General features: G+C 47.6%; 1 protein-coding gene across 1 annotated transcript in view; it reads right to left on the minus strand.

The window, feature by feature from the left end:
• The window catches only part of VMP1 (vacuole membrane protein 1), a 109,822-nt gene that overhangs the window by 75,956 nt on the left and 17,516 nt on the right, over positions 1-16,350 (minus strand). The window contains exons 4-5 of the mRNA XM_028708698.2: positions 15,712-15,802; positions 13,520-13,630 (exon numbers count right to left, since the gene is read on the minus strand). Of these exons, the coding sequence (XP_028564531.2) occupies positions 13,520-13,630; positions 15,712-15,802 (202 nt within the window). The remainder of the gene's footprint in view (positions 1-13,519; positions 13,631-15,711; positions 15,803-16,350) is intronic.

A 16,350-nucleotide genomic window follows, 5' to 3' on the forward strand; every position in this document is an offset into this window, starting at 1 on the left:
CCATGGTACCTAGCAGACAGTCTCCTCTTTGATATTCCAGTGGTTCAAAAAGTATAAATATACTTTTTGGTTCAGACGCAGCCCCCAAACAATGGGCTCGGTGTTAACGTGACCAAACCTTGGGGCTCATGTGTTCTGAAGCAAAGAAGTTTAACCATTATCCAGGTCCAAAAATATTCCACTGTGGGCAACTGCATGCACATTAAAGTATGCAGAACTAGAATGCACAGGTAAGGTAAAGGTAAAGGTACCCCTGCCCGTACGGGCCAGTCTTGACAGACTCTAGGGTTGTGCGCTCATCTCACTCTATAGGCCGAGAGCCAGCGCTGTCCGCAGACACTTCCGGGTCACGTGGCCAGCGTGACAAGCTGCATCTGGCGAGCCAGCGCAGCACACGGAACGCCGTTTACCTTCCCGCTAGTAAGCGGTCCCTATTTATCTACTTGCACCTGAGGGTGCTTTCGAACTGCTAGGTTGGCAGGCGCTGGGACCGAGCGACGGGAGCGCACCCCGCCGTGGGGATTCAAACCGCCGACCTTTCGATCGGCAAGCCCTAGGCGCTGAGGCTTTTACCCACAGCGCCACCCGCGTCCCGGAATGCACAGGTAGGGCTCCCTAAATGGGACAACTCGGGGCTAGATGTATCTCTATGGTTAAAAACCCCATAGAGCAGGGAGTACCAGCCTGGCGGTTGCAAAGTCTTCCTCTGGGCAGGTGCCTCTGGGCAGGTGCCCAAGGTTCTGAGCTTTATTAGGGTTGCCATATTTCAAAGAGCAAAAAAAAAAAAAGAAAAAAGAAAAAAGAAAGAGAGCGCTTTGACGACTCTCCTTTTAAACACCTCTACTATATGTCATGGGACGCAAGTGGCGCTGTGGGTTAAACCACAGAGCCTAGGACTTGCCAATCAGAAGGTCGGCGGTTCGAATCCCCGCGACGGGGTGAGCTCCCGTTGCTCAGTCCCTGCTCCTGCCAACCTAGCAGTTCAAAAGCACGTCAAAGTGCAAGTAGATAAATAGGTACCACTCCGGCGGGAAGGTAAACGGCGTTTCCGTGTGCTGCTCTGGTTCGCCAGAAGCGGCTTAGTCATGCTGGCCACATGACCTGAAAGCTGTACGCTGGCTCCCTTGGCCAATAAAGCGAGATGAGTGCCGCAACCCCAGAGTTGGTCACGACTGGACCTAATGGTCAGGGGTCCCTTTACCTTACTATATGTCAGCTACAGAAGCTGTGATATATTGCTGAGGGGGGCAGGAGAAAAGAAGAGGAAAGCAAGTCTTTGGCCACCAGTTATTTCTACGTCTCTTCCAGAAAGCATAGCGAGATACACTCTGGCACATTTTAAAAAATCCACCCAGAAAGAAATTTTACCCCTGAAAGAGAGGACGTGTCCTGGAAAAAGAGGGCACATGGCAACCCGAGAAGGGAAAAGTCTCTTAGTCCTCCTAGAAAGTTATGGGGGAAATGTGCGAGTAACTAAGCAGCTTGTGTGAAATGAGAATGAATGTGGTGTGGCCATCTTGCATGTTTTTCCTGGTCCTGAGGAATAGCTGCCTGGTGCTATTAGGCCATTACAGCATCTACTCCCTCACTCCCTGTGCACCTGTATAAAATCAATATTGTATGATCTCCGCAATCAGGAGCAGCAGGACATGTCTGCCTTCGCATGGCAAGCATAAGAACTCTCCTTCGTCAAGTGTTCGTTAGCTGTGATTCCTGCATTGCAGGGGGTTGAATCAAATGACCTGGTCTTGATCTACAGGGTGGCAATTTCAAAAGTCTTTATAAGGCCTTGCGCGCCATTTTTCTGGGTTCCTCCTCTCTCCTGCGGGTGAGGGGAGCACCCTGTTGCAACAGATCAATAAAGATCAAGCTTACTAGCTGCTTTGCTTCTCAATATTCTCTGGTTGGCCTCTGTTATTCTCTCCTACCAATAAGGAACCTATGTAAGGACTCTATATGGACTCTTGGATACGCGATAAGTGAAAAGGGCAATTTTTGTTTACAACACCTACACACCTGGGGTTTCTTCTTTTTAAATTTTATTACCCCCCCCAAAAAAAAAACCTTGGGTTCACCCTGAGATATGTAGCTAAGCACCACAAACTAAGTGTCCAGGGGGGGGAAATGATCAATCCTACCTCTATAAGTATGGGACGCGGGTGGCGCTGTGGGTAAAAGCCTCAGCGCCTAGGGCTTGCCGATCGAAAGGTCGGCGGTTTGAATCCCCACGGCGGGGTGCGCTCCCGTTGTTCGGTCCCAGCGCCTGCCAACCTAGCAGTTTGAAAGCACCCCCGGGTGCAAGTAGATAAATAGGGACCGCTTACTAGCGGGAAGGTAAACGGCATTTCCGTGTGCGGCTCTGGCTCGCCAGAGCAGCGATGTTACGCTCGCCACGTGACCCGGAAGTGTCTCCGGACAGCGCTGGCCCCCGGCCTCTAGAGTGAGATGGGCGCACAACCCTAGAGTCTGTCAAGACTGGCCCGTATGGGCAGGGGTACCTTTACCTTTACTTACCTCTATAAGTGGGAGCACCATAGAGCTATCTCTACTAATAATCAGAATATTTGCGATGACTTTGGTTTTGCCATTTATTTTGGCCGGAGGCGGGAGGGAGAGAGCAAAGCATGACACTAAAATCCTGCACTGGAAATTTCATCCAGCTTCTGCCTCTCAAACTTTCAAGTCACGCACCCTAACTACTTAACGGCGTTTTAAACTGTGGAAGTGGCCCTGATCATTTATTGCCATTGGCAGAGTTTAAATAACAAAAAACAGATAAATGAGATGTGACCATAAGGAGTAGGAACTTTAAAAAAAAAAAAAAAGTTTAAGGATTAAGATGAAAGATAAGATTTTGGACGCTGCCCTGGATTCACAGTCAATTCCTTTGTACAGATAATTCCTTTGTACGTTCAGGGAAGACAAACAGCAAGAAGGGAATTGTATGAGAAGGGTTGAAAAGGTGCTTAAGAGATGAGCCATAGCCTAATCATTAATTTTTCTCCCCGCCTCAGCTAACTTGTGTGTGTGTGTTATTAATTGCCAGGGCGGGTTCCGACAAGAGAGGGAGAGGGGAGAAAAACCCTATTAGGAATCTCCTTTGATGACTTGGGTGCAAAGCATTTGGCTGCCACACAATTTTGACAGAGGGACCCTCAGGAGCCTGTGGTTAGAGACTGGAATTCAGGTTGTTGGGAATCGGAGGGTGAACCATAAATCAAAATGACATGAGAGGCTGGTCATCAGAAGATGAAATTTCTTGGCCCCCCCCGTTCACCCCACATCCCAATTTCCCCTCAGCCATTTTTTTAGAGGTAATATGGTAGCCCCTCTCTCTATGGAAGACCTGTTGTGGTTTTTAAAAAATGTATCTTAAACTTAAAGGAACATGCTTTCTTTAAAAAATAAATAAATCAAAACTCTGATGGGTTAAAGCTTTCGAACGAGGTTTATTCAAAGACTTCTGCAAAACTTTTTTTCATTTCAAAATGATGGGGGAGAGGGACCCACACATCACTCTTTCCAACTTGGTTGTGAGTCTGCATCCCTTGGACAGAGTTAGTGGGAGCGATCTCTCAAAAGTGCTGACTAACAACATTAAAAGATTTGAATATTAGTTTCCTAAGAGGCAGACAGGAAAAAATAAAAGGTGCCCAAGATTGAAATGGTCTCTTTTAAGTTTTAATCGGTTCAACCGCAAGATCAATCATCTAAAGAATTGGCTAAAGAATGAGTTCATTTAACCCAGAATTTAATCTGGGTGGGGAGGGGCAAAATTCTGGCCTGGGTGGTGTTAATTGAAGGGCAACATTCCTTTGCTCGTTAAGGTTTCCTCCCCCCCCCCATTCTGACGAGTTACCGTAACAGGGGATTCAAAAATGGCTATGCAGTTTCTAAAAAAGATTTCAAATACCAAGAGGATGGAAAAGCGAAGCAGCTGGAGACGAGTGTGATGGTGGCGATGGGAGAAAAAAGATCCCTCTTCTCTGCTTGCCATCAAGCATTCTTGAAATATGGCGTTTCCTTTCAGCAATGTGGGATTTTAAAACTTTCAGTACAAGTTCTCGGGGCCGGGGGGGAGAATGTGTCATTCCATTTTGATGAAGAGAAACAAGAGCTATTTTCTCATGGGAAAATCGGCCTGCTTGCCTCACCACAAACAGCGACTCATCCAGTCCCCCTTGCTCATCACCGTCCTTACTCAAAAGCCGAGCGAGACTGTGACGGAGCGTTTTAAATATAGGATGGGCAAGGAGTCCACATACAGGCAACTGTTGAGATGTGAGGAAAGGGGGGGTGCGGTTCGGATCCTGTCACACTGCCCACCCACTCCCTGCAGGCCTAAGCCGAAATTTCTCAGAGGCAGGCCTCACCGAACCAATGTAACCTCAGTGGCTGCCAATTAAAGGTAAAGGGACCCCTGACCATTAAGTCCAGTCGTGGACGACTCTGGGGTTGTGTGCTCATCTCGCTTTACTGTCCAAGGGAGCCGGCGTACAGCTTCTGGGTCATGTGGCCAGCATGACTAAGCCGCTTCTGGTGAACCAGAGGAACGCACGGAAACTCCATTTACTTTCCTGCCAGAGTGGTACCTATTTATCTACTTGCACTTTGACGTGCTTTCAAACTGCTAGGTTGGCAGGAGCTGGGACCGGGAGCTCACCCTGTTGTGGGGATTTGAACCGCCGACCTTCTGATCGGCAAGCCCTAGGCTCTGTGGTTTAACCCACTGCGCCACCCACGTCCCGTCTGCCAATTAGCAGCTCAAAATTAGAGGACAAAGCTGCCCATGGCTACTAACCCAAGTGGCTATGTTCTACCTGGGGAAAGTAAGCCTCTGAATGCCCGTTGCTGGAAACTCCAAGTGGGGAGAGTTGCTCATGTGCCCGGGTCCTAGGCTTCACCTAGGGGCACCTGGTTGGCTATTGTGAGAACAGAATGCTGAATTACGTGGACCGCTGGTCCAAGCCGGCCTCTTCTGATGATCTTAGCTGCTTGGGGCAGGTTGCTGCTATTTAAACACACAGCATGAAACTCGATTTAAACGAAATGACAGTGGAGAGGCTAGGGTGGGTCTTAAAAACATCTCTCTCAGGTGTCAAAAAGACCAGGGGAAAGAGGTGCTTCTGCCATCGTACGATGGAAACTTCCCAATGAAGGTGCCAGAGGGACCTCGGTAGGTAGGAAATTCCACAATTTAGGGGCTGCCCCAGAGAGTTCCCTCTCTCAGGCTGCCACTGGTAGAGTTTCTGAGGGTGTGGGGACTTCTTGGCGATCGTTACTGCTAATTATTAATAACTTGCAATTGTAATTATAACTGTGATATTAATGATATTGACACCATCTTTCTCCCCTGGACAGCAGAATTACTTCCCCTTTGAAATTATGCATGTTTCTTATCTTTGGATCATTTATCCTGACTACAGTGGTACCTCTGGTTACGTACTTAATTCGTTCCGGACATCCGTTCTTAAGCTGAAATTGTTCTTAACCTGAAGCACCACTTTAGCTAATGGGGTCTCCTGCTGCCGCTGCGCAATTTCTGTTCTTATCCTGAAGCAAAGTTCTTAACGCGAGGTACTATTTCTGGGTTAGCAGAGTCTGTAACCTGAAGTGTATGTTACATACACTTCAGGTTACAGACTCTGCTAACCCAGAAAGCGTATGTAACCTGAAGCGTATGTAACCCGAGGTACCACTGTATGTAAAATTATGCACGGGAAGCAGATGTGCATGATTGCTCGGGTAAAAAGTCAGAATGACTTATGGGACGAAAGCAAACATGCATTAAATAATAATAATAATAATAATAATAATAATAATAGGCAAAATATTTCGGCTTCTGCAGAGATCTCCCTGGAGCAAAATCTGGCTGAATTCAGTGCCTCCCCAGAGTTCCTATTTGCAAGCCCCCAGAGGTTCCGTCCAAGCACCGCCAGCACTTCTGGGAACAAGAGACCCCGCGGGCACTAGGTCACTATCACAGACGGGGCGGAAGTGATTTCCGAGCTTTCCATGCTGGCGTGGAGCGCTCCAGGAAGCCTCAGCCTATTGTGAACAGCGCAACAACTAGAGAGAGGAAGTGGCTGAAAAATCACGGAGGAAGCCCACGAGACAGATGGAAGTCGCAAAAACAATTCACATACCAAGAGAGAGAGAGAGGGAGAGGGGAACAGGCTAGGTTTCAAGACTTTTAAATCATGTTCCGGATCCTCTCTCTCCGTCCAAACCATTCTCACTCCAACCCCTCTCGTCAGTAACCTGACCTCCGCAACGGACAACGCCAGCGATTAGCACAAGCCAGTTTTGCAACGCAGATGTGCGAAGTTAAGAACAAGATCCGGCATGCAGGAGAGTAAATCTAAGTCACTGCAGAACTTGCTTGAGAAAAGAGAGGAAAAGCACACACAGAGAGACAGCAAGAATGAAAGATGTGTCCCTAATGCTTAATACGGGCTAAAGCTTAGAATTGTAGTGCTTGCCGATCAGAAGGTCGGCGGTTTGAATCCCCAAAATGGGGTGAGCTCCCGTTGCTCGGTCCCAGCTGCTGCCAACCTAGCAGTTTGAAAGCACGTCAAAGTGCAAGTAGATAAATAGGTACCGCTCTGGCGGGAAGGTAAACGGCGTTTCCGTGTGCTGCTCTGGTTTCACCAGAAGTGGCTCAGTCATGCTGGCCACATGACCCGGAAGCTGTACGCCGGCTCCCTCGGCCAGTAAAGCGAGATGAGCGCCGCAACCCCAGAGTCGGCCACAACTGGACCTAATGGCCAGGGGTCCCTTTACCTAGTGTTGGAAGGGGCTATGAGAATCATCTAGTCCAACCTCCTACAATGCAGGAATCTCAGCTAAAGCATCCGTGACAGAGGGCCATCCAATCTCTGCTTGGGTGTAAGGGTGCTTTTTTTGGCCAGGAATTCCCCACCATTCACTGGAGTAGCCCAGTGGTACTGATCCAGGGCCTCTTGAACCCACAATTCACCAGTGATCGTTCTCTTCCTAAGCATTCCGTTAAATGGATTAGCAAAATAATTCAATCCAACTTCTCTCGATTTCCCACTCAGCTGACAGAACACTATGGGGTTTATTCTATTATTATTATTATTATTAAAAGGGAAGGGATTGGTGCTACACCCTCACAGCTGTGCTCTTCCACATGATATTTTGGGGCGCTGCCCTGGCCTTTCTCCTAGCCCTTATTAACAAGAGGAATGTTTTAGGAGGTGCAGGCAACACCCACGATGGAGGCACAGACATGCAACTCAATGCAGATGTCTGGTAAACACACAACCTCAGCTTTTAGAATTATGTTTTGTTACACTTTATATTTTTTTGGTATTAGGTGCAAGCCACATCCTTATTTTTTAAAAAAACAACAACAGCAATGCTATGGATTGCACCTGCTTTGCTTTGAGATTTGTTTTTATTTTTTACAGTTGGGAATGGGTGGGGTTCAGTAAGGTGCGATGGGACACTTGGAAGAGAGAAGCACATTGTTTCTCGAAACCAAGAGCAGCACTCCCAAGGTCACCGTGTCCTCTGGGGCTTTCTGCCGCCCCTCCTGACTCCTCTTCCAAAGAATTAGGAAAGCAAAACCGATTCCTGAGAAAAGAGGAAACGGCCCGCAAAACAATTGCGCAACTCGACTGGCACAAACCCTGAAAGGAGTTTAACAGAATGCAGAGCATGAAACGGGCCGGTGCGCTTTGGCGGGGGACCCTATCCAGTGCACAAAACCTGCCTTCTACCAAGTCAGGCTATTGGTCCATCTAGCTCAGTATTGTCTACACTGACTGGCAGTGTCTCTCCAGGGTTTCAGGCAGGGGACAATCCCAGCTCTACGTGGAGAAGCTGGGGATTGAACCTGGGACCTTTGGCCTGCACATACCAGGGGAAAGAGGCAAGTCTTGCTCTTTACCACTGAGCTACATCCCTGTCCCCATCAGAAACTCATCGCCTCTACTTTTGACTCCAAGATGAGAAAAGCACTTTGCAAATGGACCTTTTTTAAAAAAACAAATAAATCATACTATCTTCCCCCTTGTTACTCCTAGGGAATGTCCCTCTGTGCATGTTCAGTTGTCCCTAGCTCTGAAGTACTTTGATTTCTAAAAACAAGGCAGTGGCAGCTCTGTTTGCACCCTGGCATTAGAGACAGGCTCCTCCGCTACAGTGGGCGTTTGTCTCTTCCTTGCCCTCCTTTTTTTGGGGGGGGGGCATAACCCCTTCAGGTGGCATGGAAATCATCTGGGTACCACAATGGCTCTGCGGTCGTATCAGTTGTGAATTAGCAGTGGCTCGGGAGCATATCTCCCTCGGCCAGTGCTGCTGCACACCACGAGCAAAAACTAAAAATAAACACATCAAGAAGACCGAACTCTAGGAAAAGTAGCAAAGCCACAGCTTAATTCAGCCAGGCAATCTGATTTCAAATGGTTGCAATGCCAACAGAATCTCTCGCAAGAGGCTTCTGGGCAAGGCTGGGGAGTTGGGCAGCCAAGGGGTGGAGCTGGCGATCACTCGAGGATGGCACCCGTGACGGAGGCACGGGTGTCACGAATTTGGCAAAGGCGAGGTTTGACTCCGCTGGGCTGCAGCTGCTGAGATGTGGGGATTTACCAGCGTGGTATTAGGGCAGGCACAATCTGTGCTGTTGGTTGTCACAGCCAAGACACCCAGTTGCAGATGTGCATCTTAAAAAGCATGCTCTCCAGAAAGCTGCAAGCTGCTTCTTTTTTTGGTTTTTGATGTGCCGGAAGCCACCCGGGACAGGCAGGAAACGGAGGGCTCCCCTGCACGTTTCAAACAGGGAATGTGATGAGAAAGGAGCTCGTGGTACAAAGGAGGCTGGCATAAAGCTGGAGGGTTTTTCGTGACTGCTGTAGCCTCGCACTCCAAGCCAACAAAAGCAGGCTGCAAAGGGAAATGCAAGAGCGCTTGTTATATATTATAATGATGCATAAAATCCCATTCAGCAGTTCAGTACAGTACAATTGACTTGGGATATTTCTCATAGTTCATCTCAGTAATTCCTTACACTAGCCCAGTCATGTTAAGACACAGAAATATTAAACCCGAAATGTGGGTGAGCGGACCAAGGCTGAGCAAGAGACCTGGCTCAGCCATAGAGCGCCTGCTTTGCATGCAAAAGGCCCCAGGACTGAGGAAGACCCAGCCTGAATACCTGGAAACTCGCTGCAAGTCTGCATGGACAATATTGAGCTAGATGGACCAGTGGTCTGGTTCAGTATAAGGCAGCTTCCTTTGTTCTTATGTTTTCAATGTCCGGGCCTCCTCTCTAGAACACATGAAGCAAGAGATGGCGAAAGTGCCCCTGAGCACATGCAGAGTGCACTTCCAGCACCGTTAAGTGTGAAGAGTGCCCCCCACATACCAGGGGAAAGAGGCAAGTCTCGCCTTCCTCTTTCGCAGGCCATGAGTTGTCCGTTTCAGGGAAAATCAGCTTCCATGATTCTATGATTCAACATGTTGCTTGCAGAGTTCATATGCTAAGAAGCAAATCAAAAGCAAAACTACGAGAGAGCAAAGCCTGAGGGTTTTTTTTGTCACCAATGACCAGGACAACGGTGCCATCTAGTGTCTGCTTTAAACAACACAGCAAGAACAAAGATTTGTTGGAAAATTGTAATCCAACTTCATATGGGTTCTTTCTTCTTTTAAAGCACGACCCTTTCAAATCTTGGTGTGCTCACAGAGCCCCCAAGCGGTGGGTTTAGGCAGAACTCTTCCATGCCACGAAAGCCACGAAAAAGCCACGAAAGCAACTAACAGGCTAAGAGGAGCGGCTTTACTGAACCACAATCAGTAAGCAGCTGGTTTGGAGGTTTTTTGCCCAACACAGAACTCTTCATTTCCAACCAGTTCCCCACCTACACGTATGAAGCTAGCGGTCCACTTCCACCAAAAAGAGAAGCCCCAAAGGAGGTTATTGTTTCACCTCATTTTGATAATTCAGTTCCTGGGAGTAGATAAGGACTTGTATTCTTATGTTGTGAAGGGCCCTGAGGTCTACGGATGAAGGGTGGTATACAAAATAAAGAGATGATGTTCAGAAGAAACGCAGGAAATTTGATTGCAAACTGGGGGGAATTAGTTTCAGAGACATCCCTGTATTTGAAAGTCAGAGTTGGCAGGGACTATGAGGGTCAGCTAGTCCAACCCCTTGCAATGCAGGAATCCCCCCCCCCCCACAATTAGGCTTGAACCCACAACTCTGAGACTCTGAGATTAAGAGTCTCATGCTTTACCGACTGAGCTATCCCAGAAAACCATCTCTGTTAAGTGGAACAGCAAGAATTAAAGGCGATGTGAAACTTTCAGGTGGGGGATGAACAGCTAGCAGCTCACAAAGCCACTTTGTCTCCTGGAAGCAGAATTGGGGAGCTGCAAGGAAGGACCTCTGCCTGCAACAGACCTGAGTTTATTCATAAGGCCACGTCTCTCTTAGAGCGTAAAAAATAAAGCTAGAAGGAAGGTGGAAGAATTAAGGGAGCATGGAATGTTGGAGGTTTTGATTTCAGCAATGTTGCTTTTACCGTGTTTTCTCCTATGCAGTCACTTCCTTGTGGTTTCTTATTAACCGGGTTGCAACAACTTCCTGACCGCAATAAAAAGCTGCTAGCGCCATGTATAATTGGAACACCACGTTGATCAGTTCAGAACAGGTTCTGGTTGATGGGGTCTTTCCCAGTGCCATTGCCTTGCCTTAATAAGCAGAGCATTGGACAGACCTTTACTTTAATCACAATGTGAATGCTGGATTTTCTTCCACATGTAGTATCTAGCAACTATTATGGAATAAGGATTCCGTAGCTTAGGGGCAGGCCACACACTCTGCAGGCAGAAGGTCCCTAGTATAATCCTCAGCATTTCCAAGGAGGGCTGGGACCCTGAAGAGCTACTGCTAGTCAGTGCAGACAATAATGTACTATGTGGACCAATGGGTTGACTTGATATAAGATACACTCAGAGAAGACCCATTGTAATCACTTAGCATTAGGGTGGGACAATGTATCAAAACATCGTCCAAAATCACTTTGAAGTCCACATTGTGCTAATGGTTTCATAGTATTTGACATGGGAATACAGTGGTACCTCGGGTTACATACGCTTTAGGTTACAGACTCCGCTAACCCAGAAATAGTGCTTCAGGTTAAGGACTTTGCTTTAGGATGAGAACAGAAATCGTGCTCCAGCGGCGTGGCAGCAGCAGGAGGCCCCATTAGCTAAAGTGGTGCTTCAGGTTAAGAACAGTTTCAGGTTAAGAACGAACCTCCGGAACGAATTAAGTACTTAACCTGAGGTACCACTGTATATCGCAAATCACAATGTGTTTGTGTTTGCTATGTAAAAAAATAAATCAAGATTTGTGGGGGAAACTGTGAAGCCAGTCATTGCTTCTCTCATTATTCCTCCTGCCCCTGCTGCTCTGTACTACAAAATAACAGTTGTAACAGTATGTTAAAGGTAAATAAAATCTTGTAAGTTTTAGACCCCTAAGTTGTAGCAGTTGCCGGAACATTAAGCCGTTCGCCTCTACATAATTCCAGCCTTATTTTAGACATCGTGATATATTGGTATATTGCGAGGTTTAGAAGGTGATATATCACAATGTTGAAAACCAGACATCGCATGGATCCATGCCAGACAGGCATGGATAAGAGGTCTGTTGATTTCAATGAGCCTAACTGCAGTTGCAGAATTTATTTATTTCGTTTATTCCTAAAGACTGCTGTTCAGCATAAATGGGTCCCAAAGGTGTTGACAGAACTGTCAACAAAACCATTCCATCAGTCCAATAACATGATATATAAAACAATTAAAAACCACACGTAAAAAACAAAACAAAACAGGCACAATGTGACTTAATATGCCTGCTGTGGGGGAGAAAATAAGGTTCAACGCAGAGGTGAAGGCCTGTTTGATCTCAGCCAGTTTCTTCATCCCGGCTTTATACCTCTGCTGTTGTTTCAAACAGCCATTTTCCCTCTCACTCTCTCTCCATCCCTGTTTTATTCAAACTTTCCCCCCTTCAGTGTCTCCCCCTTCTCAATATACTCTTGCTATTCCATTCCTTGGCTGCCTCATGTGAAAGAGGTGCAGAGCTCTCAAATATTCCAAAGGACGTGGAGTCCTCAATTATTCCCTATTTCACTCAAACTTCTGTTGTTGTTTAACACTGCCATTTCCCCTTCAATTTTTAGCATCTTTGCACAAACTTTTTGTTTCAAACTACCGCCCTCCCTCCCTGTCTGTCTTTCTCTTCTCGCTTCCATGCCACAGCCCTGCTATTGTGCAATAAATCTTCACTTTTGCTCCCTTATCCTGCCCTGACTTCATCCATATCTACCACCGAGATGAGGCACTACAAATACTCCAATGGCCGTGCGGTAACATTCTTACATTTTTATTACATGAAGCAGAGGTTTTCAACCCTTTTGAGTCCACGGCTCCCTTGACCAACTACATTCTTTCCGCGGCATCCCTGTGGGGCTCAGGAGCCCAGTTATGTCCCCCCATGCCTGCCGAGCTGGCAGCCCCTCACCCTTTTTCAAACGCCCTCCCTTGTGGAGTGACCCCTCAGCCTCCTCTCCTCTCCCTTCTCCTTGGGAGTTCTCTGGGCGGCTGCTGCGGTTGCCGCTGGTCTCTGAGCCACTGCCCCCTGCCCCAAAGAGAGGTGCCTCCTCAGGTCACCCCACAGGGGCCTGGGAAGAGGAAGCCCCCAGCCTTGGCGGCCCAATGGAGACTGGCCAAAGGTGAACGTGAGGCAAACAGCTTCACAAGCCCTGGGGAGGCAGAGATGTGAGAGGGCATCAGAGGAGGGAGGGGAGGAAAGAGGGACAGAGGCCAGTGTTGCTCGCAGAACCCCTGACCATCATTCAAGGCACCCCAGGGTGCCATGACACACTGGTCGAAAATCACTGACATAGAGATAAAAAACAACCCTGAGAGTACACTGGGAGTGGCCGCCGGGACCACGTAACACCGGTCCTGAGAGATTTGCGTTGGCTCCCAGGACGTTTCAGAGCACAATTCAAAGTGTTGGTGCTGACCTTTAAAGCTCTAAACGGCCTTGGTCCTCTATACCTGAAGGAGCGTCTCCACCCCCATCGTTCAGCCCAGACACTGAGATCCAGCGCCGAGGGCCTTCTGGTGGTTCCCTCCCTGCGAGAACTGAGGTTACAGGGAACTAGGCAGAGGGCCTTCTCAGTGGTGGCGCCTGCCCTGTGGAACGCCCTGCCATCAGACGTCAAGGAAATAAGCAGCTATCTTATTTTTAAAAGACATCTGAAGGCAGCCCTGTTTAGGGAAGTTTTTAATATTTAATGCTGTATTGTTTTTAACACTTGATTGGAAGCCGCCCAGAGTAGCTGGGGAAACTCAGCCAGATGGGCGGGGTATAAATAAATTATTATTATTATCATCATCATCATCACACCCACCCGTGGAGTCACTCATAAGTCACACGTGTTCTCTCTCTCTCTCTCTCTCTCTCGCTTACCAAGTAAAGCAGAAAGGTGTGAAGACCCGTTCCAAGTCCCACTGAGGACAGAATGCCTAAGCCTACCCAGTAGGCACACCATAAGAACTTCTTCTCCAAATAATGCACATACTAAGAGAAAAGAGGGTGGGGGAGAGAGAATAAAAGGTTACACTTTCACAAGAAGGTGCAATGCTTATTAAATCCTTCTACAGCATGCCACTGAAAAGCAAGTAAAATCACACTAACGTTTCGAAAAATTACCATAAGACCAGTTTTAAGGATGTGTCATATGACTGGTGCTGCCTGAACACCTGAGAAAGACAACAATTTCCATGGCGCCTAAAGGTTGGTGCTGGGTGGGTTTCCCTGGGGAGAGCATACCTTAAAGGGGATGGAGAGCTCTTATTGTGAGACAATAAAGGTAAAGGTAAAGGGACCCCTGACCATTAGGTCCAGTTGTGACCGACTTGGGGGTTGCGGTGCTTATCTCGCTTTATTGGCCGAGGGAGCTGGCGTACAGCTTCCGGGTCATGTGGCCAGCATGACTAAGCTGCTTCTGGCGAACCAGAGCAGCGCACGGAAACGCTGTTTACCTTCCCGCTGGAGCGGTACCTATTTATCTACTTGCACTTTGTGCTTTCGAACTGCTAGGTTGGCAGGAGCAGGGACCGAGCAACGGGAGCTCACCCCGTCGTAGGGATTAGAACTGCCGACCTGCTGATCGGCAAGTCCTGGGCTCTGTGGTTTAACCCACAGCGCCACCTGCGTCCCTATTGTGAGACAATAGCACACATCAAAAATAAAACAGAATTCTGTGCCGTTCAGAGAAAAGGAGAGCAGGGGCAAATTTAAAAACCTGCAGTGCACAATGCTTCACCATTTGGTGCTGATGCAGAATTTGAGTCCTGGGCTGGGAACCTCTTAAGGCAAGGGTGGGGAAGCTGTGGGCCCCTCCAGACATTGTTGACTCCAATTCCCATCACTCCCAGCGTGGCAAAAGGTCAAGGATAATAGAGATTGCAGTCTGACAACATCTGGAGAGCCACAGGTCCCCTAACCCCCACTTCAGGTGCTGACATCTGCTTCTAGAAAGCCAGATCTGGAGGAAGAACCAAAAAGCCAAAGGCCAGCACAAGAGAGGTGAACCTCACATGGGGGCTAGAAAAAGCAATTACTTTACTTATTTCTATATCAAAAATTCCAATTGCCCAACAGGTTTCAATTTCAGCATACATATCATCAGAAGGCAACTGTCACTTATCTAAGTCCCTAACGGGACGTTTTTCAAAGTTTGATGTTTTATCATGTTTTCATAGGTGTTGGAAGCGGCCCAGAATGGCTGGGGAAACCCAGTCAGATGAGCAGGGTATAAATACAGTGGTACCTCGCAAGACGAATGCCTCGCAAGACAAAAAACTCGCTAGACGAAAGGTTTTTCCGTTTTCGATTTGCCTCGCAAGACGAATTTCCCCTATGGGCTTGCTTCGCAAGACGAAAACGTCTCGCGACTTTGTTTTCTTTGTCTAAAAACAAAGACATGTTTTGTTTATAAAGTTAATTTATTTTCCCTTCAATTTTTGAACTGCTCTTTACAGTATGTGTGACTTTAAAGAGCAGTTAATAAACTGTTGTTGTACCAAATTTGGCTTTGTTTGGACTTTTTTTGACCATAGGAACGCATTAATTGATTTTCAATGCATTCCTATGGGATTTCGTGCTTCGCAAGATGAAAAATTCGCTAGACGACAAAAATTGCGGAACGAATTAATTTCGTCTTGCGGGGCACCACTGTAATAAAATTATTGCTATTGTCAGGAGTCTGGCTGTTGGATCAGGCCAGTCAACTGCCTAGTCCAGAATCCTGTTCTCACAGTGGCCAGCCATGCCTAAGGGAAAGCCGCATACAGGACTTGAGCACCTTCTCCCTACTGGCGATTCCTAGAAAGTGGCCTTCGGGAGAAGTAGAACACAGCCATTGTGAATTTGGTGGGAGCAGATTCCATAGCTTCAACTGTGAGCACTATCAGTTAGCCAGAGAAGAAATTCCTTATTTGGAGGATACAAAGCGACTGTCTCTTCCACTGATGCCCGTTGTCCAATTGTGGGCATTTTTTCTTTCTTTTTTTTAACCTGCTGGCCTACCGAGAGAACGCATGCAAGCCCTCTGCACGTCCTGAAAGCGCCAGGCCCCGTTTGATATGTAGCGTTACCTGTTGATGTGCGCCTTCGATATAATACGCGGATGTAAGCAGTGCCAGCAGCAGTAAGAGAGACACCACGATCCTTCGGCGATGCCACAATCTTGGGAGGGGGAAAATAAATAAACTGCTGTTAGAATAAAAAATCCAGAGAAGGACCACACTGACACGCACTGGTACCACCTTCCCCGCCCCATTCATATTCATATTTCAGCCATAACAACAACAACAATTATTATTTTTATTATTATTAATACTCCACCCATCCGACTGAGTTGCCCCAGCCACTCTGGGCAGCTGAATCTGATAACCCCCCTCCCCCAGTGAGCCCATAGGAATATTGGAAGCTGCCTTGTGTTGATCCAGACAAGCTCTTCCTAAGAATTATAACACAAGATTCCAGAACAGGCTCCTGAGATCTTTGGAATTTGCAGGAGAGACCCCCCCCCCATCAATTATGTACCATGGCAAAGGTGCAGTTCCTTCGCCATGGGTCGGATCCTACCCCATTCCATTAGGTGCACCACATTCTAGCGTCAGGGGAAGAGAGAGAAAAAAATTTCCGAGCTCTTGGACTAAATCAGGACACAATAAAATCTAGGCTTTGATAAAGGAAGTAGAGGCAGAGGGGAGGGGAGCTGGGGGGGCGTC

Source organism: Podarcis muralis, chromosome 15, assembly GCF_964188315.1.
Source record: "Podarcis muralis chromosome 15, rPodMur119.hap1.1, whole genome shotgun sequence".
Lineage (NCBI taxonomy): Eukaryota > Metazoa > Chordata > Lepidosauria > Squamata > Lacertidae > Podarcis > Podarcis muralis.